General features: G+C 41.6%; 1 protein-coding gene across 1 annotated transcript; it reads left to right on the top strand.

The window, feature by feature from the left end:
- Positions 1–4,129: 4,129 nt before the first annotated feature.
- caup (caupolican) lies at positions 4,130–17,407 on the top strand. The gene is made up of 5 exons (XM_018008644.2): positions 4,130–5,241; positions 12,511–13,080; positions 13,484–13,602; positions 14,943–15,268; positions 16,104–17,407. Exons 1-5 carry the CDS (start codon positions 5,194–5,196, stop codon positions 17,189–17,191), a joined length of 2,151 nt encoding a protein of 716 aa, XP_017864133.1. The 5' UTR covers positions 4,130–5,193; the 3' UTR covers positions 17,192–17,407.
- The last annotated feature ends 6,713 nt before the right edge of the window (positions 17,408–24,120 follow it).

Raw genomic sequence — 24,120 nt, 5'->3', positions numbered from 1 at the left:
GATTCAATATTTTAGCAGCCATAAGCTCATATAATTCTCTGCATCTATAGATATTTTGAAATAGGATTTGTTCAAATTTATTTATTTTCTGCACGTGTATTATTCTAGAAATATTTTTGGTTATTTTAATAATTAATGATAAGTCATGTAATATATATGCAACATGTTGCTTAACACAAAAGAAAAGTTGTCATACTAAACATTTATCATTTTCCTCTTTTAATTCACTTACAGAAAATTTATTCAAATAATTCGAAAGTTAATTATTTATTTATGCAAAGCCTTAATTCATTTTGCAGACTGTGCCTAGCTATAATTCTCCGAGTTTTCGCATATACATAGAATAACATTAGATCATGAGCTCATTAAGCTGAGCTTTGGCTGCTGAGTCAATTTCCGAAATTTTATTGTTTTTGTGGTTTATTGTTTCATTGATTTATATTAAAACGATTGAGAATTATTGCTTGACTGGAAACGAAACTTGTTTCGTTTCGTTTCGTCTGTCCCAGTTTGCCTTGGCAATTTGTCATGCTTTCGCACTTTTGTTGAGCAGTGTAACACGTGAAGTAAGCGCCTGAACAATGCAATTTATTTGATATGTTCGAGTTATTCTCTAGAGAATGTGGTTCAACTTTGTTCGACTTTAAATATGAAATGCAGAATGGTCAGGCTGTGTGAGAGTGTGTGTGTGTGTTTGTGTGTGGAAAGGCAAACATATATATGTATAATGTTTTATGCGTACTTACTCCCAATTAAACCCAATCAACTCGAGCATAGCTGCCCTCTAGAGAGACTCAACTTTGAGTTTGTTAAAATATTTAAATTTATTTCGCTATAAGTCATAGAGAAGGTGTTGTATGAAAGTAAATTTAATGGGAAGACCCCATCGAGGAAGTTCGAATTTATTTCCAGTACGTGATCAAAATTGTCGATAGACTTGATGTTCCATTTAGAAGGCAACAGAGTTATAGAGCAAATACCGAAATCGTGGTGTGAAACTGAACTGATTTGGAGTGATTTGAGTACATGCAGTAGCCACTGTGTCGTGCTGCTGCTGCTGCTGCCTGTCCACTGGCAGCTGTCCATGCCAAGCAACTACAGCTACTTAGTCATATAATTGCCTTATGCCAGCTCGAAACGTGGGCCACTTATCACGCGCGATAATAGGAGTGTGAGTGAGCTAGTGTGTGTGTGTGTTTGAAAAACCAATTGGAAATTAGAAATCAGCGTCAATCGGTGCGGCAATCAATCGTGACTGTTGTTGTCGAAATGCCGACAAAGGAGCAACGCACGCGCGGGGCAAAGGCCCACAATTCAGGGTAAGGGCTACGAATCTGACTTTGACACCAGCCACGCTGCTGCTGCCATCCTAGGCGGCCAGAGAGCCAGAGAGCTAGAGCCCCAGTCAGAGCCGGGTCCGGGTCCGGGCACTTGAACCACAAAGAGCACCGATTTGTTGATTTGTTTTGAAAAGTGAGTAAATATGTTTCCATTTATGAATGTTTGGAAAATGTGTTCGCTGTGTGCGCTTCGCTGTTTTTTTTTTTTTTTTTTTTTTTTTGGCCCGACTTTTTTCTACTTTTGTTTGAGCAGCAATCCCATTTTGAAGTGGTCGATAAGATGCCAGGTGCTGATACGTTATCAGCTCAACTGATAGCAGCTCGCAACGTTGATTGGCGCTGGTGGTGGTGGTGGTGGTGGTGGTGGTGGTGTCAGTGGTGTCAACACTCACTCACTTTGTGCACCCACTCTATGACGACTCCACTTTGTCTGCCATCATGCACAAACAATTAAAATGGTTGCAATTTGCTAACAAAATCTTTGCTGGGACTCTGTCCAGGGCTCAAGCCAAAATAACAAATTTATTGAAAGCAATTTGCATGGAATTGTTTGCCTCTGCTGTGTGACTTTCATCATTTGTTCTCTCGGATACGATTTTATTTTATTACTTTTATGTATGCACGCATTGATGCACAAATTTAAGAAGATTCTGTATGGCAAACACACACATGTGTGTCTCTGTGTCTCTGCCTCTCTCTCTGTCTCTCTGTGTGTGCTTATGTGTGTGTGCCACATAGTGAAAAGCGACAATTTCATGTCCAATTGCTTTCCAGGTGACATGAAACAACACTTAAGTAAGAGGAAGCAAAGCTGAGTGGAATGGAGTGAGGCTCAAGGATGGGCTGAGAGAGCTTGCAACTCCCATTCGTGCAGCTGGTGCTGTTTCTCGTGCCCAACCCACACACACACACACACATACAGGTTCACACATGCACACAGAGAGATTTGTGTGTGCGTGTGGTCCTACCTGATGCCAAGGAGCACTATTATCTGGTAACGCTACAATCTACATTTAAATTGTTTTCAATATAATCTGCATGTTATGTTCACTGGCACAAAAATGAACGAGTTATTGTTTTTCTTTCCTTCCTGACAAAATGAAAATAGTATGTGAGCTCTGTCTCTGTGTGTGTGTGACTGTGTGCGTGTTTCTTAAATGAATCGCAGCATCTGCAAAAGTTCACATAGAGCAAAGTGAAAAGTGCTCTTAAAGTCGTAGTTCAGCTCAGTTCAGTCTCTGTGGATTTTTGGTCGTGGCGCCATCGAGTGCCATTCGTGTCCAGTCGTAGCTATTATTACCACGATCTGCCACTTGGATCTCAAGGGTCACTCTCAGCTCTCAGCTCTCAGCGATCTTCGCCAAAAACATGTGCGCCTAGGCTGCATTCCGAGTCCATATGCATTCCTTGGCTCTCTGCCTCTCTGTGGCATACATTATAAATGACAGCGCGTTAACACCCCCCGAAAAAAGGGAAAATAAGAGTGAAGCCTCGTCTTACAAGAATTCCAACAAAATGGGCTGATCTTTCATAAATTAGAATGCGACCAAGTGCCTGTGGAATTTCAAGTGACTCGCGGCATTCGATTTCATTCCATTTCGAATTGAATTGTTTGTTTTTTGTAACACTCCAAACACACATTTGGTTTCGTGTGACGAGCCTTGATGCTGGGGTGGTTCTACGAAAGATCTATGGAATTTTAAGAAAGTAATTCTCTAATGCGTAAATCAAAAGGAATTTGTTTGTGGCACATCAAGAGGATATACAAGTTTTTATATTAATTCTCTTCATAATTACTTGATAATTATTTGAGCAATAATTTGATATAGACTATATATAGTTAATTTTCGAAATATATTAATTGGGGTTTGCCCAGCGTGATTTATATTTTGAAAATATTTGCGAGTTCACATGAAAAGGTAGAAACACAAATACCCGCTGACAGCTTGCCAAAAAATATTACTAATAAATATAAATAAAAAACGCCATTTGTTTGAATGCATTTGTTAACATGCAGAACACAGAATAAATTAATTTTATTCCAAACGGGTTTTAAATATTTGCTATATATAATGACAATCTCAACTTTGATCAGACTTCGCATAAAATTTAAATTGATCAATTATTTATCAACTCAAAAGTAAATATAATAAATAGTATTTATTTTAATAATTTATTAAAAAACTCAGCAATTAATTATGCATTAAATATTATTTATTTCATTAAAAAATATTATTTTGATGGTTTATTATTATTCCGTTTGGCTGTGCCATAACTAGCTACACACACACACATACAATCTACATTTATATGTATGTAACAACAACAACATTGGCTGCCAGGAGTTGCGGAAGAAACTCAAAAAGTGTGCGAAGCCTTTCGATCGCAGTCCGCCATAAAAATATTTCCAACGTTACACACAAAACAAAACAGAAAAGAGAACACAAAAAACGAAGAGGGGAAGCGCAAGCACTGGAATAAGCTTGCGTTGCGAAGACGAGTGCAGCTGCCTTTCATTCCAGTCGGAGGTGGGCGTTGTCGTTAGCAACACACACACACAGAGCACAACGAGCACACATAGCGCTGTCTCGCTTGCGCCTCTGCTCCGCAGTGTCTTGTCAAAAGAGACGGCATATGCGCTGCGCTCTCTGGTTGGAACGACAGCTAACCAGAACATTAATGTGCTCGCTCCCCCAACTACAGACGCCATCTAGCGCTCTCGCTCTCTCTCGCTCACGCCGTCGTCGACAGCGCGTCGGCCTTGTGTGCCCCTTGGCCGGGCTGTCTCTGACATCGGGCAGACCAGTTTGTGTTTAAACGCGAATAGGCATAGGCGCACATCCCAGCGGTGCCTTGTCGACGGACTTCAAGCCCGTTCGTTCACAGAGAGAGAGAGGCCACTGACAGGTTGTGGAACTCGTTTCAGCCGTCGATCGCTGCAATTGCCGTAAATAAAAATATTCTCCATGTGTTTGTGCAATAGACGTAATGCGTGAAGCCTCGACGTGTCCATAAATATACGAAAAATATACTAACTAAGCAAATACAAATTAAGAGCAACCAATAACAGTGCCGCCGATCACCTAAAGCAACTGTAACCGTAACAGCAACAGCAACAAGAAACATCTAGTAAACAGCAACACATGTTATTGTGACTAACTAGCGCGACCTTTGGGTCGGTCCATGTGCAGTCCGTGTTGAAGTGAGGTTCGGGAACTCGTGACAAATACGTGAATAAATAGTGTCCAGCATCAGAGGACGATTTGTCGGTTGTCCGCAACAGCTGCAGAGAGCCAAAGTCAATAAAAAACAACAACAAACAACAGCAGCAAAAACCATACAAAAGTAAAAGAATAAAACGCAAAGTCACAACAAAACAAACAAAACATTTTCCGGCTCCGGCGACATTAACAGAACTGCTCGACATCGACAATTTGTTTTATCAATTTTCAACAAGGCCAACAACACAGCACCAACAACAACAACAACAACAACAGCGACAATAGCCAACAAACCAACAAACAACAAAAGCGCCCAGAGTGCTTAGCCGCGCTCGCGCCAAGCACGCACGCCACCACCACGACCAGCACCACCAACATCAAACCATCTCCAGCTCCATATCCACATCCGCGTCCGCATCCATCTTCAGCTCCACCCAACACCCACTACCCAACCCCTTGGCAAGTGCTCGCCCAGCATCCGCCTGCTCCAGCTTCCTCAGCATCCTTGCAGCGCGCCGGCACCCCCCACAGTGAGCACTCGTACTCGCGGCCTGCCGTTGCCGTTGCCGTAGTCGTTGCCGTAGCCGTAGCCAGTTCCCGTTAGCAGTTCTGCGACAAAGACGAACGCGACAATGGCTGCATATGCGCAGTTTGGATATGGTTACCCGTCGGCAAATCAGGTAAGCGAAAAGCAAATACCAAACGAACTTGAGTGAGAATTTAGATAGCAACGGTGGGAGGGGGAGAGAGAGTAGGGTATTTGCTTATGATGAATATGCGACATTTGCATATGTTGGCTATTTATCAAAATAACAGCGATAAGATTAGCTGATTCGTTATAGTTTTTGATTTAGTTGAGAGTTTTGGGTATGCGATTTCCCGTTTTAAGATACAATAGTAATATATTATAGATAAGCATTTTATGAATAATGAATATATTGCATTTAATATATAAAATAAAATTGCAAATGTATTTATAATATATTATATTATAGATTTAATTTTAGCATTTTGATAAGATATAGAATGACACATTTATTTATTTATTTATTTTTTTTTTTTGTTTTTTTTATTATCCACAATTAAAATTGTACTAGATATTTAATATTTAATAGATATTTAATATTTGCTAAAAGAATTTTGCAATAAAATAAATAGTTCTCAATAAATTTAGATTTGATCAGCGCCAAAATGGCTGACTTTTATTAGATATGATAAATAGGTTGTCTTAACTAATGAAATTTATATTTATATTTATATTTGTGCAAGGAACTTAAATTTTCAAAATAAACTAGAAATTTTAAATATATGTTCATAAAGTATACACTCTCACACCATAAGATTGTTCTTATATTAGATGATCTAATAAGATGACTATTAACAAGTTTTGAAATGCTTTTACACAATTGCGTAAAAAATTTAAGAAAAATAACAATTTTTTATATATATAAATCAATTTCTTTAATTCGGTAATTTTTCAAATCTTTATTCACACTTTATGTGACATGGCAATAAATCTAAAAACTTCCAATTAGAAAAATGAAAGCTTGAGACTTGAATGAGTAGAAAATAAAAGATGATAAGATTTATTAAAATATTTTTATTGCCCAGTATTGCTCTAAAACAACAATATAGTATGATTAATCATCTATCAATTCAAAAAAGTTTCCAAGATTATTTATTTTTGTGATATGCAAAGAAATGCATTCAGAATTTAATAGAATATTACTAAACTATAATGGCAGACTTTTTTAAAATTAAATAATAAATATTATTAATAAAATAATGTGAAAAATATAATAGAGCACTTAAATAGATATATCACTATAATTGACGTATAATAATTTATATATATGTAAACATATATATGCACATATACTTTAGATACATTCAGTCGCACATACTTTTATAAAATATGTTTATATATGTATATAATACATACATAAACATTCCTAAACGCCTTTGACGTCGTCGGCTGTGTTTGAAATAAACATAAATTTAAATTTTTGCGCCCTGGCCACAGGCAGTGGCAGTGGCAATAGCAGCGGCTGTGGCAGTGGCTGGCATGAATATTCAAGGAATACGAGTATGTCCAGCTTCTGGACTTTGCTGCACCGTTAATAGACGGCCGCAAGCAAATGTTGCACAATTTAGGACATTGTGCAGCCGTTGCAGCCCTGCCTCCGGACCATAATTACAGCTCCGAGCTGGGCAGCTGGGTAGCTGGGCAGGAGCTGGGCAGGAGCTGGAGGTAGAGTAATGTGAAGTTCAGTAATTCAAATTAGTTAGCTGAGGTTTCGGTGCGAGAGACCAAGACCGAAGGCAGGACATGATATTGGCTTTACAGTGAGTGCCGTAAATATGCTACACTCATATTGCTGCAAGTATATACATATACATATACACGCATATATGTGTGTACTTCTTGCCCTTGCTGCAGTGCTTAATTTATGTGTATGAGAATCGCATAGAGCGCCGTTTATTATAATATGCAAAACCTGGCAAATGGGCTTTAATTAAAATAATGTATGCTCAGATTATCGACTGTAATTATGTCTGCGGATGTGTGCAAACTGCGGTCTACTAATGTGAGTCAACGTCGGTCTGCTGCCTCTCTCTCTCTCTCTCTCTCTCTACTCTAGTCGAGTCTTCAGATTAAATGCGGTTTCTTGGTGGGTTTCATGAGTGGTATTTATTGTGAAACGTAGCTTAGGTTTTTAGGTTCTTAACTTGTTAATAATGTTGGTAATTGGTTTATATGAGATTCTCTCTCGTTCTCACTCTCTTTTTCTATTCAAATGAATCAGTCATACGATGCAGAGTAAACGGTTTATACACAGCGATTAAACATTGACTACAATATGTAAATAGTTTTTCGATAGACTCTTTTATGACAGATTGAACAGAAGTTTATATTGTATAATTAAAGAACACTATATGAACATCATAATTAAATCGGAATGTTCCTCCCTATCCATAAATAAACATTTTTATTTGTGACCATATAAAAAAAGTTGATGTAGAAAAGGAGAACAGATTTGATCTCAATATAGGCAGTTTGTAGCTCCACCTACAGCTTTTCTCATATTCACATGTTCACAAATTTTGTGTATATACTATAATCCACTTCATAAAATATTAAGAAGCTCTCTTATAACCTATATATACACATATATATCACATATATCCATATACGAATGCTAGGCAATTACTACATGCATAAAAATAACTGACCTGGAACTCAAAACCTATATCGCAGGGCAAGCACAGCTACACAGACACATATGTACTTGTATGTGAACACACATACAAACATATAATATATTTATATATATATTGAAAAAAAAGACTCGTATTCATTAAATTAATTTAATTTTAATTTCAACGCCAATTCGGCATCCCAAATATGACATGAAAATCGCTGACGAATTCAATATATGATGTAAACACACACACACACAGATACACACTCGTGTATATATACATACTCATGTGTGCGTGTGTGTGAATTTAATCAAGAGTCTGTGTGCATGAACAGAATTGTCAACTTCCTTCATGCGAAGGAGCCGCAGTTCACGCATTTCATGGCAGAATAACTGAAATTCCCAGGCTGCACAGCCATAGTTAGGTCCTGAAACGGACTCAGGGCCCGATCCCAGATCCGAGATGCGAGAAAAAACTAATATTTTGCAGTGTGCATTCCATAATTGATTTATGAATTTTTAATGCAAACATTGAAAGCCACTGGCACGCTGAAAACAAAGAGTTGGCTCCAATGGCAGGAGCTGCTCCTGCTCCTGCTGCTGCTGCTGCTGCTGTTGCTGTTGTTGTTGCTGCTGCGACGACGTGAAGCAACAACTACTGCAAACTGAAGTTAATTCAATAAAAGGAGCGCAACAGCAGCAGCAGCAACAACAACAGCAACAACAACTTATTCGCATTAGCAAAAACACGCATCAGAGCCATGGGCATTCGGATTGGTATTGGCATTGGCAAGGAATGGGAACGGACTTGGGTTTGGGCATGGGCATGGGCAAGGGCTGGCTGGCTGACTGGATGAATGTGAGAATATGCCAAATGCCACGACGCACTGCCGCTGCCGTTGCCGTTGCCAGTGCTTCGAGTCTGTGTCTGCAGAGCGCCCAGAACCGAAAAACCAAAACCAAAAACCGAAACTCAATGCTGGCAAAGCCTGCGAGCTGCTCAGAGCTGCTGCGCCAGCTTCTGCTCCTTTTAATTTCGCTTATTGTTTGTCATTGTTGTTGTTGTTGTTGTTGCTGTTGTCGGCGCCGTTGCCGTGGTGCACTGGCAAGTAGACTGGCGTCAGGCGCAGCCTATTGCGGAGCAGCTATCACTTTTTGCAGCAGACTCTTTGTTTAGAGACGAAGCTGCTGCTGCTGTTGTTGTTGCCGCTCAGGCTGCTGTTGTTGCAGTTGTTTGGTAGTGCAAAAACAAAAATCCATAAACGCATCTCCAGCGGTAGCAGCAACAAGAGCGAAACAGCAGCAGCCACAACAATTCACAACACACGCATACAGCTGCTGCTGCTGCTGCCGTTGCTGCCTCCTTTGTTGCACGCACTGAGCAATTGGCAATTGGAATTGAAATTGGCAAAAAAGTTGGGTCTGGACCGACCAACAGCCAGCCAGTCGGCTAGCGGGTTGGCCCAGGCGTTTTCGTGAGCTTTAACATAAATCATAAAATTAATAACCATAAAGTGACGGCAGCAGTTTCCCCAGTGCAGGGTGGTCGGGGCATGTGTGCCACAAGGTGGGGCACTCATCGTTATTGTTGTTCATGTTGCTGTTGTTGTTGTGTTGTTGTTGTTGTTGTCGTTGTTATTGCTGTCTGCACTTCAAAGGCAACTCAATAAGTAGAACCCGCTCGCTCAAGCAATTACAATTGATGCTTTTCACTTTTTCACTTTAAGTTTTGTTGTTGCTGTTGTTGTTGTTGTTGTTGTTGTTGCTGTTGCTGGTTTTTCGATTTGCCTACTTAAAAAGTTTTTGCAATTCGACTGTTGCAAGCTACGCTGGCTGCGTGGCATTCGATTCTTTGAACTTGCTTCATGCAACCGTTCAGCTATTACGCCGCCTACGCCACGCTGCCATTGAGCGGCTCACATTGAGCTATTCCAGCTATTGCCGCTCTAATGAAGGAAGGAAGGCAGACAAATATTAGACACATGGTGTGCTCATGGATTTATAGTTCCGTCTCTGATCTATAATGACGTGTAATATTTATTTATTTATTGAACTACCTCCCTATTTATGATTTTATATATAATATTATTATTATATTATTATATTATTAATAGGATTATTATTAGCATTATCAATATCATATTATTATCATCATTATGTCATTGTCATATTCATTATCATTGTCATTGTCATTGGTAAATTCATTACCATTATCATTGACATTGGTAAATTCATTATCATTATCATTGTCATTATGATTTCCGTTGACATTACCAGATTCAATATTATTCCCATTACTCTCATTCAATATTATTCTATTATCTTCATTGCCGTTGCTATTATCATTATCGTTACTATTTTTCATTTTAAAGCCTATAATTTACGCCAATAGAGTATTTGAATTCAGCATTAAAAAACTCAATTCAATCAAGTTTTTACTATTCCATTTAATTAGCTTAATCAAAGCTTTGATTAACTTTACAAAGTGTGTTTTTAGCACTTCTATGCAGCAGCGTAGTAATTTATTTGAAATGCTTCCAGTCTTAATGCGACATCTGTGTGAGTGAGTGTGTGTGTGCGTGTGTTTGTGTTGCTGTGTATGTGTGCATATCCTTCCCTCGACATGGCAGACTTCAAAAGCGGACATGCAGTTCACACCGTTTATCGTAATATTCAAGTCATAAAACAGCGCACTATAAAGCAATATTTAATAGTTGCCAACACTTGGCAACATTTGCAACATTTCCGCATTGTGGTAACTAAAGCCGTCTTTAAGCCAATCCAGTCCCCGCGGGACCATCCAATCCTCTCTGAGTGTTTGTGTGTGCCTGTGTGTGTGTGTGTTGGTGTCTGTCTGTTCGTTGAGCTCACGATAAAGTCGGCTCCCCGAGCTTACTGCGCCTCCTCGTCCTCGTCCAGTCCTCCACAATGCATCCCAGAGTGGGTGAGTGAGAATCATTAAAAATAAACTGACTTGCGTGCCGATAATAAGCGCTGGCCGGTGGCTGCCTCGCCGGACCGCGCTCGCCCGGACAGACAGACAGGCAGATAGAGAGACGGACGGCGGGCCAGTTGGCCATTCTCGGGTCTCGGGTCTCGGGTCTCGGGTCCTGGTCCTCAGTGTCGTTGTCGTCGCTGATATGTGTTTTTTATGGACGACCACAAAAACTGAAATTGATGTTCGAATCGCATATAAAAATAAAAAATAATAAGAAATGAGCGCGCGCAGCGTTTTGTACATTAGCTGTTGACTGAGCGAAAGAGAGGGCCACACTCCGATAGAGTGAGAGAGTCAGCAGGAACAGGAGGAGGACAATGAGGAGGGCAGTCCAGCCACTTGTTGTGGTTTTTTGGATTCGTTGCCTGCTGCCTGCTGCCTGCGTCGCCGTCGACGTCGTTACAGTTGGCCATCGGCCATCGGGCCAACTGGTCATTCATTCAGAATTCATTAGATTTCATTCATGAAAACGCCTTCATTATGCAATAATTTCAAGTCCGGGACAGCAGTTGGAGCTGGACGCGGTGTGTCCGCACGAAATTGCCTTGCGATTAGATAGCCCGGCAGGAGGTGTTGGAAATCAGCTTGTTTAAGCCCTGAATTACCATTATTATTATTTAAAGCATAAATTTGACTACAGTAGCCCAACGAGTGAGAGGACGACGCCCCAATTGGGCAACGGTAGCAACAAGTGGCAACAGTAATAACTGTTCTTTAACTTATTTTTTTTTTTGGGTAATAGGTTAATCAAAAATTCAGTATATGGAATACGACCTCAGTTTCCTCACCTCTGTGTGAGAGAGAGAGTTTGGATAGGCCATTCATAACGTAATTAGAATATTGACAGTTGAGAGGAGGGAATTCGGATGAACTGGATTATCTTATATGGTTAGGCCAGGCAGGCAGGCAGGCAGGCAGGCGTCAAGCGCCTGAAGAAATAAATTATTTTACGCTCATTGATCTTTACAGGGCAGCCTTTTCCTCTCCCTCTCCCTCTCCCTCTCCTGCTCAGCATGGGTACAGAGCAGCCTAGCACTTGCCTTGCCTTGTTGTTGCTCTGGCTCTGGCTTTTGCTGTTTGTTTTGAGTGGTGAGGGTCTTACAGTCTCTCTGGACAGTCTCTCAAATCGAAGTCGGCGATTCGTTGCGGTTATCGTGCAAGCGCATACCTGAGTGCCTCATTCAATTTCTTTGCCTTTCTGGCTGCGCAATGCCCACACTCAATCGAGCGGGTCGATCGGTCCGCTGATACTTCGGATGTACCCTCTTCAAAGAGTTGCCCGTGCCGAGGCTTTGAGCATCGGAGCATCGGAGCATCTGAGCATCCGAGTCCATCTGAGTACGAGAGCAAAGACAGCCCCAAAACAGTATCTGAAATCTGACTGTGATAAATTGAAAATTAATGAAGTGAAAATAGATGGAACGGATCGCAAAATGCGCCAAGCCAATAAAATATTTTGACATTTGGAGTTATCGTCTTAATCTGTTTTCTTGATTTCGACCTGAGCTCGAGTTCGGGCTCGGACCTGGGCTCGGGCTCGGTCTCCGTCTCTGTCTCGGGTTCGGCACTCTGCCTAACATGCCCTTCTCCTGCCGCTGTCCCTATCCCTTGTCCGAATGTCGTCCTTGATCGCATCACCTGTTTTAAGAATCGTCCCATTGCAAAACCTTTTTTGCCTTTATATTTATATATATATATAGTTTTTTTTTCGATGAAATAAATTTAGCGTGTTTTCTTTTTGCTTTTAGTTACTCGGTGGTGCGGCGGCAACCACTGGCGACAGCCAGAGCGGACATGGTGGGGGCTCGGTGCCCTCGCCGCTGTCCGGCACAAACGAGGCCTCCCTCAGTCCCTCGGGCGGCTCGACTACCACAGGCATCACCGGCCCAGTGAGTCCAGGTGCAATTTCTCAGTCGTCTAACAATGCGGGCCCGACTGCAGCCACAGCCACGTCGCCGACGGATGCAGATGCAGTCGGCAGCGATGTAACCGGCGCTACAGAAACAGACCCAGCTGTCAGCGGCGGCGGCGGCAGCGGCGTCGGCGTCGGAGTCGTTGGCAGTGCCCTAGATGTTCACGTCCGTGCAGCGCACAGCATGTCCTGCTGCGAAAACGGACGACCGATCATCACGGATCCCGTCTCGGGCCAGACAGTCTGCTCGTGCCAGTACGATTCGGCGCGTTTGACGCTCGGCGGCTACTCGCGCATGGCATTGCCCTCGGCTGGCGTAGGAGTTTATGGCGGCCCGTATCCCTCTAACGAGCAGAACCCCTACCCCAGCATCGGTGTGGACAACTCGGCCTTCTATTCGCCTCTGGTAAGTGCTGTCTCCCTCTCTCTCTCTCTCTCTCTCTCTCACTCAGTGATCTTGATGCCGTTGATTATATTATGTGGCTAATTGGATTTGTGCAGCGGGCATAAGTCCACGCAGAAAGTAAGCCGACGACAGGTTGCGAGCGCCTCGCAACGATTTGCCATCCGGTTTTCAACTGTGCTTGGCCATCAACAGTTGTGCTGGAGGCCATCACGATCTCTTGATCTGTCCAACTGTCCAACTGTCCACTCGTCCGTCTGTCTGCCTGTCTGTTCAACTGTCGCTGTGGCTACTCCAGTAGGCAATTGCTGGAAGCTTACAAGCATTTTATCGGCTTAGCCGACTCATTGAGGCTCTTCAACGACTGATTAACTATTTGAGTGTGCGTAAATTGCTTCACTTTCAGAGTAATCCCTACGGCATGAAGGATACCAGCACCGGCACCGATATGAACGCCTGGACCTCAGCTGGCCTGCAATCAACTAGTGGCTATTACTCCTACGATCCCACTCTGGCCGCTTACGGGTGAGTCTCTAATCTGCGTTTCACCGATACACTAAACAAATACAAACAGCCAAGAAAGTTAAGCGAGTTTAAAATGTTTTCATGGCCCGGCGACCAAAAGTTTTCGTGTGCCGTCTGCTGAGTTTTTATCACCACCAAAAGGTTTGAGCCACTGGCAAGTGCCAAGTGGCAAATGGCATGTGGCAGGGGGCAGGGGGCATGAGACGTGTGGCAAGTGGCCCAGGTCCGGACTTAAATTGTGCGGCAACGCGCGTAGACAATCTGCCGGGATATCGTGCTTGTAGCTATGCGACCCTGCCCTAGCCCAAAGCCGAAGCCGAAGCCGCGAAGCTTTTAAAAAATATATAGTAAACTCAATAAGTTTATGGCTGGAAGGGACGCTCTGTTGATTGTACGGCGAGCTGGGCGGGAGGAAGTTACAAATGCACAGATTAAAATTCCCACAGCGTTTCCCCTCTCGCGGTTTTCTCATTCTCATTCTCATTTCATTTTTTTTTTCACGGCGCACAATTCTGTGAATCGAAAGTGCAACACGTACTCGGATCGAAGAAACAAAATTTGAACAAAGTGCTAAAAAAATATTGAATTTTAAAGGCAGATCAGCCACAGAGTTATGCATGGGAGTATTAAAGAGTTTAAGGAAATTTTGTTAGGTTATTAAAATTAATGGAATAAATTTAAATAATTCTATTGAAGTAATATTTAAATGGTATTATTATGGGAGGTAAAGCGAGATGGGAGAAGATTTAATTAGGATTGATTGATTTAATAGACTTAAGATTTTTTTAAAGAGTGTTAGGATTTTAAATACCTAAGACAATCTTTAACTCTCAATTCGCATTCCTGAAACCAAATGAATATCTCCCAAATTCCCCAAGCTGTGTTCTCTAAAAATACACACACATAAAATAATAATTTAAAGTCGGATTCTTGTTGACTTACTTATTTATGGAAGTTTCCGTAACAGCTTCCGAGTGAGGCGTCAAAGTTAAAGATCGTATTATACGGTTTTTAAACACCTTTTAATTGCTCCGTCCCATCGTGCGCGGCGTGGACTTTGTATTTGCATTTGAGTTGTGCTTTAAAGGCTTGATGGGCTTGAATGTGATTGTTTGACTGGCGAAGGGTGTGGCCAAGGCAAGCCGAGCCAAGCCAACACTGTTAATTGCCTGGGGCGCTGATAAGAGCGCGGTCTGAACTGCGCCTGATTGACCGGAAGAGCCAAGCACTTGACTGTTTGCTTCATATCGGGGCGTTGTTTAGCTTTCTGTTTGCTCAGTGTTTGTAATATCGGCGCACTATGTGGCTGTAATCTATAATGAGAACTGTTTGCCTTGCAGCTATGGGCCCAACTATGATCTCGCCTCGCGCCGCAAGAATGCCACGCGTGAATCGACGGCGACGCTGAAGGCGTGGCTCAGCGAACATAAGAAGAATCCATATCCGACCAAGGGCGAGAAAATTATGCTGGCCATCATCACGAAGATGACGCTAACCCAGGTCTCAACATGGTTCGCGAATGCGCGACGCCGTCTGAAAAAGGAGAATAAAATGACGTGGGAACCGAAAAACAAGACCGAGGACGATGACGACGGACTGCTCTCGGATGAGGAGAAGGAGAAGGAGCCCGGCGAGGGCACCAAGCTGCAAGCCAGCGACACATTTGGTAAGCTGTCACTTAATTTGTGCCCGCCCCTTTGTCCTCCCCTTCCCCAGATGTCATTGACCCAGGCAAGTGGATAAATCCGAATGTTTTTTTTATATCCATAGAATGCGCGGGGGCTTATATCATTTTAAGGTCGTATTTGTATTGTTTTTCGAATGCCCTCCGCCTCCTGGCTGTTTCTATCGATTTGAATGGCTGTCGCTTTCTGACCCTTCATGCCATTTGGCCCCACAGCCCCCACTCCCATTCCCCAAACTACAGATTTGTGGCAGCGGCCTTTTAAGTACAATTTATGTGGCGAAACGAATGTTATGCAATCTTTGTCTTCTTCCTCTATCGCCCGTCCGTCCGTCCGTCCGTTTATTTGTCTGACTGCTTAGGCGACATCCTCCCCGGAAGTTGACAGCACATTGTTGGCAAAGTGGCCTTGCGCCCGCACTTGGCTCGGCACATGCATGGAAGGCGGCCTTGCTCGACTTGGCGACTGACTTGGCGGACGGAGCACGGACGGAGTTGGCGGAAGCCGGAGCATTTTGTTGCTGAAAGCTTTCTGTGACTCTACTCCACGCGAGGGTTGCACGCATCAACGCCCACCAACAATTTCAAGGGTTTTTGCCCGCGCCTGCCAAGGACTGCCAAACGCCCAGTTGCCAGAGCCAGAGCCAGAGCCAGAGCCAGTGCCAGTTGCCAGCTGTTGGCATGGCAAGTGGCAAGTGGCAAATGCCAAGTGGCAAGTTTGTAGTCTTCTTAGAAGTTTTCTACTTCCGCTCTTGACTTGGAAATTAATTTAATTTAATTTTTGTCTCCGTTGTGCCAACTCAACTTTAATCTCCAGATCCCGGCAATCAGCGTATCAAGTCCGAGCTGGCCAAGTCGGACAAGGATCTGGACATCGAGGAGAAGCTGGAGCGTGAGCCGCAAAACTTGCTGGCCATCCGTGGCCTGCCGCCGTATGGTGCACCCAATTTCAATAGCCATCCGGCGCACTCCTACAATCCCTACGCACATGCCCACGCCCACGCCCACGCCCATGCACACCAGCAGCATCAGCAGCAGCAGCAGCAACAGCAGCAGCAACAGCAGCAGGAGCAACAACAACAGCATCAGCAGCAGCAACAGCAGACGGCAGCTGCTTACTACAATCCTGGCTACGGCCATGGCCATGGCCAGGAGGGAGTTGGAGCTGGCAGTGAATACGCCCTTCAAAAAAACCAGCTGAGCAGAGACTGTGGCATACCGGTGCCGGCGAGCAAGCCCAAAATCTGGAGTGTGGCCGACACAGTCGCCTGCAAGACACCACCGCCTACGGCATATCTCGGCCAGAACTTCTATCCACAGCAGCAGCAGCAGCAGCAGCAGCAACAGCAGCAGCAGGCACAGTCTCAGTCGGGCCTGGTGCCAGATTCGCCGACGACCCAGCTGCATCCGGAGCAGTCGCTGACGTTGATGGGGCCGCAAGTCGAGCTCGGTTCGCCGCTGAGTATGATGAGCAGCTACGCCGCCGCATCGCCATATTCGCGGATACCTACGGTGTACACCGAGGCCATGGGCATGCATACCAAGACGCCTATCAATATGCATCGCGACCTCTCCCAGCTCCAGGTGCATTCCAGCTCGAGCCAGGCGCCCTACCTGCCCCATTCCCAGCAGCAGAGGGTGGGGTTTTCCGAGATACAGCCCGATACGCCGCCGCAGACGCCGCCAAATATGAAGCTGATCTCTCTCAGCAACAACAACTCCAGCAGCAACAACAACAACAACAACACCAGCAGCAGCAGCAGCAGCAACAACAGCAACAGCAGCTCTACGCTGCATTCCGGACCCGGCCCGGTACCAATAGCATCCATGGGTTCAATGCTTTACAATAACAACATCTACAACAGTAGCAGTAGCTACCTGACGAGCAGTCGATCCAACTCCTAATGGGACAAGGCTCTGGATGAGACGGACGGGGGAGTTGGCCTTAGTAGATGCCGATACCAAATATTTTCGTAACCAGGCCCAAGTGGACAAGTGCAAACAAATATCGCCGGCAATCGTTAAGCGATGGTGATAGCGATAACGATAACGATACCACACTAATTATTTTGCAATAAATGTAGCTTAAGCATGGCAATAAAAACTTTATTTCCTACCATATCGTAAATTATTTCACTTTATAACTTTAATTAGCATATTCACACTCATCAATTTAAGCAGACAGACTACCCAGACGACACACAGCCGTTTGTCATGCAGTGGGATTTGTTTGAGTCACTCATTCAGTCCCTCCACACACGCACACACACACACTCCCCTCCCTCGGCTTGGGTTTAATGACTCGAACATGATGACAGTACACAGCTCTCCAAGACGACTTGGAACATTTCTCAGCTCATTCAGACATCATTTCTGAACTCTCGCTCTCTCACACTTCTCACTCTGTCTTTCTCTCGCTCTGTGTGCAAAGTTGTTTATACAGTTATTTAATTACTACCTTTATGTATAAGTGCGATAAAATCTTGAAGAGAGAACCTAGAACTATTTAAGCTAGAATTGCGAAAAAAATATCGGAAACACTATGAAACTAAGTAAGTTGTAATATGGATAAAAGAGTGCTTAGGTTGATTTATTTGAACGAATTGTAATTTTTGATAGCTGCGAATAAATAGCTAAACTTGATAGCCAGTGTTTTCTGTGATATATCCATAAAAACAACTTGAATAATCGATAACTACTCGAGAGTGGGCAAACTATGAAAATGTATTTGTAATCATTTGCAGTTACTATGTAAATATGTGCATGTGCATATTCACAATTGATGTAAGCACATATGTATGTATGTGCTATGATGTATGTATGCACACATTCATCACTTCTTAACTTCTTGCTAGCTAATTTCCCTAGTTAACCATCAAATTTAAGCATGTAAATACATATACATATACACATACACATAAATATATAACTATGTAGGTCTGAAAATGTAATACAATTTTTAAAAAATAATTCTAATAATTAAAATACAAAATAAGTTTGTAAACTTGCACTATATATATAATTAAAATTAAATAAAATACAATAAAGATCATGAGTGATGAAAGTTTTTAATGGGAAAGATTGTGGATAGATGCTAAAGAAGCTGCTGCTAAAGTTTGTAAAGTAGTTTGATGACAACATATGTATATTTGGATATGCATGCATACATACATATGTATGTATGTACGATTCTCAAAATGAATAGAGATATTGTCTTCAATTCTAAGGGCAAGTCCAGCTGTGAAAGAAGCTTTTTAGACACTGATGAATGAATGTGTGAAAGTATGTATCAAGGTATGAATGGACGAATGTATGCATTTATGAATGTATGAATGTATGAATATATGGATATATGAATGTATGTATGTATAGTTGTATGAAGGTAAGTATGTATTTATACTGTATATTAGCATTTATTCCAGTATATTTGTAAGTATGTAGATGTGAATGTATGTATTCGATCCTCAAGAATTAGTCTGTCTGCTTATACCTTATCAAATATGTATTTATTATTCTATAGTTAACTACATATTTAAATGCATTTATAAATAGTTCAGAAGGTAAGTAAAGTCAACTCAAGTCAAGTCAAGCAGAGTATGACTCATAAATAGTTGATTAAACTGACCTGAATGGAAATATGAGACGCATACATCGATTTCAAGTACATGTGAAATATCCATGGATAATTGGAGCATTAAGAAGTAACCCATACCTGTTAGAGATTATTATCTGCATTGTATTGAAAGAACTTATAAATGATATTTGGCTACTCTTTTTTGGAAACGCTCGTGCGGCTCTTTGTGCAGGTATCAGGTATGCCAAAGCGGATTATACAGGTATTGTTATGATTGTGGTATGTAACTACGAATATGTTTCTTTTCATTTGTATTTATATATACATATATTTTTTGAAACGCCGATAATTCCATTTTGTCATCGACGATTTATGGGTTTTCTCTGCGTTTGTGACACGCGTCACATGTGTATCGCATTCTGGACATGACTGAGTGTTTTTTTCTCTCCCTTTCCCTCTCTCTCTCTCTTTCTATTTTTATTTCGCCTTCTGCTTCTTCCTCATTCCTCAATAGGATAGGATTGAGAAATGTGGCTAATGCGACCACACCTAAATGCACGGCAATCAATTTAAGCCCTATAACCCCAACAGTCTATCGACAATGATAGAAATTGTGATTTCATTTCCAAGAGAGCGCAGAAACAAATTTAATTCACTTGAAACACTTACCAAGAAGTTGAATAATGATTCGACTAGGCTCGATCTATGAGAGTATAAGAGGTCGAGATAGCCGATAGGCTAAGGGAGAGTCAGAGATAGGCTAGGCTCAGGGTAAATTCAAATGATATACATTCTCAACATATATTCTACATTTAATTAAGCAAACTCTTCCCTTTTGGCTGCCATTAAAGCCCATTCGGATTGGGCCTGCGCGAATCGTTAGATAAATTAAAAAATTTTCAAATTAGCTGTCTGAATTATGGTAGCATCTGCATTCAATTGCACTCTTTTGCAGAGTGCAGCAGTCGCTATCTGTGCGTGTGTGTGAGCGTGTGTGTGTATGTGTGCACTGACCATGCCCTAATCAACCCTACATAAACATATATAAGCTCCACTGTTGCATTGGCTTTTGTCTGTTTTGGCTTTTACAATTTCATCCACACAGAGTGGAAAATGTCAACATTAATTTTGTCTTTTATTTGTGCGAATCGGGCCTGGCCACATTTTAAATTAACCCGAAACATGTTTAGGGGTTTTCCGCACAATTGCCTCAACCGTTGAGGCAGCCGTAACCATGTGGCATAATGGGCAATGCGAATGTTGCAGCACCTGACGCCCCTTGCCATGTCCGTTCCTAATGTGAAACGGGCATATTCGTTGCAGAGATTTTCAATTGTGCGCACCCTGAACTGTTGGAGTGCTCATATTGGGGGCGTGACAAAGGCAGCATTTCATATAATATCAGATTCAAATGTCTAGGGTGTTATAGGTGCTCGAAATGGATTATAGTTCTGAGACATTGTTAATTGGTATGGAGTATAGCTCTCATGGTCCTGAAATGAGTTTTACTTTGCTAACATAATTTAATATCTATATATATATTTTTTTGCTCTTGAATGAGCATTCTGCTGCCAGTTACACCCGACTGCAGCATTGTGACTTGTTTATGCTATGCAACGAACCTTAATGTCGCCAAAAGTCTGTTGCAGACAGTGGAGTATGAACCAAACGCTGTAAATTCTATATATGTAAATAAATTTATTTATATATATAATAAGCTGGCATATACTTAGCATATAACAATTTAAATAAATACTTTTCATATTGTGTGAAATTTATATTGGAATGAAAACAAAAAGAAATCACATTAGTAGTTGCAACTGAGGCATGGTAATGGAATAAAAATGGAATAAAAATTAAAAAAAAAAATTTTTAATTTTAAAAAATTTTTAAAAATTTTTTAAAATTATTTACACTATATTTCACTTAGAAACATATTTGAAGGTATTCCTGCTTAGTCTAAAGGAAATCTCAGCTGAAACTTAGCTAATAATCACATTTTTGTTATTATATATACACTCTATATCTATAACTAAGAATGTTCTATATGAAATTTTCTCTTCATATAGCATATAATATATCATTATGCTAAATTTCTCAAGCATTTACATATTCAGTCTAAGTGTTAAACTGTCTTGAAGTACCCTATCAACTACAATCTTTAAGCTTTATGGTGAAAATTTACCTGAATAGGATGTATGGTATAGTATAACATATTTACATGCATACATATTTGCACTTGTAAATAGTTCTCTAAATATGTAAAGTAAGTTTTTTTTTATAAAAAACAAGAAAAAGATAAAAAAAAAAAAAGGAAAACACAGAGAGTTTTTAACACGACCGCAGTTGGGCAGGCGGCGGCTAGTGGATAGCGAATAGTGGTCTTTTGGGCTGGCAATCCGTATCCGAAACAGGTCCACAGGGTCCGGACGCACACGTGGTACATTATTTGGCTACAAAATGGCCAAAACAACAAACCGCTATAATTTACCATATTTTATGGCTGCGCTGTGGCAATAAAATCGCCAACAAGCGCTATAACTCATTCGAGAGCGGGCCGCAGCAGAAGCTGCCCCCGGCGCACGTTACACCATGGAGGACGTTGCTCGGGCATGGTTATGTTTTGCGTACATTCGCGGTTGTATATGCGTGCGTGTGTGTGTGTGTGTGAGGGTGTGCGGCTGTGTGTGTGTGTGATGGGCGTTTGAATGGCTGCGCTGATAGCCGGCGCTCTATTGGCCACGCGGTTCTAATTTGTATCTGAAATGTAGGCTGTAGGCGCAAGCGTTCTCTAATTTATCTATGCTCGAATGTATATTGATAGCGTACAAGTTTATGGCTCTGTTGTCGTTGTTATCCTTGCGGTGGGAATTCCAACTGTTCTGACTGAAGTGGGGGAGGGGGAATCAAACAAAAAACCGTTGCAGATGAAGGGCCAATTGTACAATGGTCGAAATGTTCGTTCGACAGTTTTCAATTTGCGTGGCCGACTCCAATTCCCATCGAAAAACAAATTTAATTAATTTTATTTAAATTCATTGTCCTGGCGCAAGGACACGTTGGCCGTTAAATTATTGTCCCCGCTGCCGCTGCCGCTGCTGCTGTTGTGTGTGTGGAAATAAAATAAAATTGTTTTGTGGTTTTTTGCCCAAAGGACGCGTGTCGCCATTTTTCATTTCACGCTGCCCCAACATCAAATGCAAAAAAAAAACTTAACAGCAAAAATAAATAAAAAGTGAAAAAAAGCCAAATACAAACGCAGATCGAACAAGGCAGAGCGCACTCGGACTCCGTCTCCGACTGTGACTCTGACATGGCGGGGGCTTAAACCAATGTAGCTGTGGCTGCAGCTGCTGCTGCTGTTGTTGTTGTTGTTGGTGTTGCTGCCACAAATATGTAGTCTAGACGCACTGGAAGCAACACCAACTCGAACCGTATATATACTTTATATTCACCAATTGGCGATCCTCCATTAATGATGGAAATAATTTAAATATTTAATTAACACATTCCGCCGGCTAGTTGGGTAGCACGTACCGCCCTATATGAAGCATGGAACAAAAATCTCAAGCCAGACCAGTTGCAGGCGCTGCAGCTGGACACAGTGAGGCAGCCACAGACGCCATGCAAATCGTGCGCCCAATCGCGCGTGTGTGTACAATTAATGCAGGAATAGGCGCAATTAAGTTTGTCAACGAGTCCCAAATGGCATTTGGGGAATTGGCGGAGGGGGGCTGAGGTAGTGCAGGAGAGACCAGGCGAAGAGCGGCCGGCAGGGACGAGTGGCGACTGGGAAGCCTGCTTATCGCATGATTCCGATCGAGCTTTAACTCTCAGACTGAGGTCCTCGTGCGCATGCAAACGCACTCGCACTTGTCTTGCCAGAGCTTTCAGCTTGTTTTGCTTTCTGTTGCTGTTGGCGGCAGCCCAAAGATTTATCTGCATCCGGTGTCCAGTTACCAAATGCCAGTTGCCAATGGCCAGCTCCAAGTGCCCAGTGGAGAGTCCAAGAGCAGTCCAACTTGAATGATGCGCTCCTTGGCCATTTTGGGAGTAAATTTGTGTGCAAATGGGTTTTTTATTTGGCTCATGTTTCCCTCAGTTTGGCTTTTGTTTTGCCTCTGTTTATTTATCTTCTTGGCTTAGGGCTCATTCGCTTGATCGTTTCACGGAACGAATGCTGATTATGTAACTGAGTGGCCTATGATGGGTTGCTTGCTGTGCTTCACCTATACAAGACTTGACGGTGAGCTATGCAATCGTCTTTGGAATTTTATGATATATTATTATATTTTATGCATTTGTATGATAAGTCTATATTTAAGTTTCATAACTATTTCGTATGTCCAAGGCAAGTAAAAATTCGATGGGATATAGCTCGAAACTGATCAACAGAAGTTGCAAGGAGTCTAGCTACCTTATGTCAGTTAAGAAGACATTTTGAAGAGCATATTCTGATTATTTATGATAATTAGATGTTCCTTAGCATTCAATGTAACTTAAGCACGAATTCTGTAGACTGTAGACCAGGCTGGAGTATGTCTTTACTTGACGATCAGACCATATAATTAAATTTAATTATGATACTTTATTTGATCAAATCAGAATAATAAGAATTAATATAACAAAAGTCTTTTCTTCTGTCCAAGAATTTTGGGTCTTAAGGATATTAATTTATATAACTTACTTATAAAACTCAAGAAATTCTATTAATATTGAATAGAATCCATTGTACACACACATATATAATTAAATGCTTACCTTTTACTAACAAATCATGCACTAGAGTAGACTTTACTTAGCCCATCTTTATTTCTATTGACTTACTCGACTTTCTTATTAACAAAAGCTTCGTACTAGTAATACACAAATTATTATATTATTTACTTAGTTTTCTTCCATATATTCAAATGAACAAATTATTTCATTCAATTATTTCATTTCATTCATTATTAATGATTTATATTGTATAATATTAGTTTATATTTATACTAAAGATTTTATATACTTGGCAACTGGGGGAACCTCTTCAAGATCTCCTCTGTTACGTTTCAATGGATATTATTTAAAAGCAAAAACTAATTTGCATTAAAGTTGATTTCGACGGGAAAGTCGTGCTCTCTTAACACGTTAAAGCAAAGTATTTTTGCATTTGGTAAAACAACATTTGTGCATCGTGGAACATTTTTGAAATACTTGAAGGGATAGGATGCTGTGTAAACATGCATATAGAAGGATTTAGTGAAGCACTGTGTGCGGA

The sequence above is a fragment of the Drosophila arizonae genome, chromosome 4 (assembly GCF_054131065.1).
Source record: "Drosophila arizonae isolate 15081-1271.41 chromosome 4, UAZ_ARI_1.0, whole genome shotgun sequence".
Classification (NCBI taxonomy): domain Eukaryota; kingdom Metazoa; phylum Arthropoda; class Insecta; order Diptera; family Drosophilidae; genus Drosophila; species Drosophila arizonae.
The sequence above is the reverse complement of the archived record's forward strand: the minus strand, read 5'-3'. Positions and strand labels throughout refer to the sequence as shown.

Bases quoted from the DNA above. Each gene is read 5' to 3' on its own strand.
- caup (XM_018008644.2), top strand. From the start codon at position 5,194: ATGGCTGCATATGCGCAGTTTGGATATGGTTACCCGTCGGCAAATCAG. The intron at 5,242-12,510 runs GTAAGCGAAAAG...TTTTGCTTTTAG, and splicing joins GTTACCCGTCGGCAAATCAG to TTACTCGGTGGTGCGGCGGC. The intron at 15,269-16,103 runs GTAAGCTGTCAC...TTTAATCTCCAG, and splicing joins GCAAGCCAGCGACACATTTG to ATCCCGGCAATCAGCGTATC.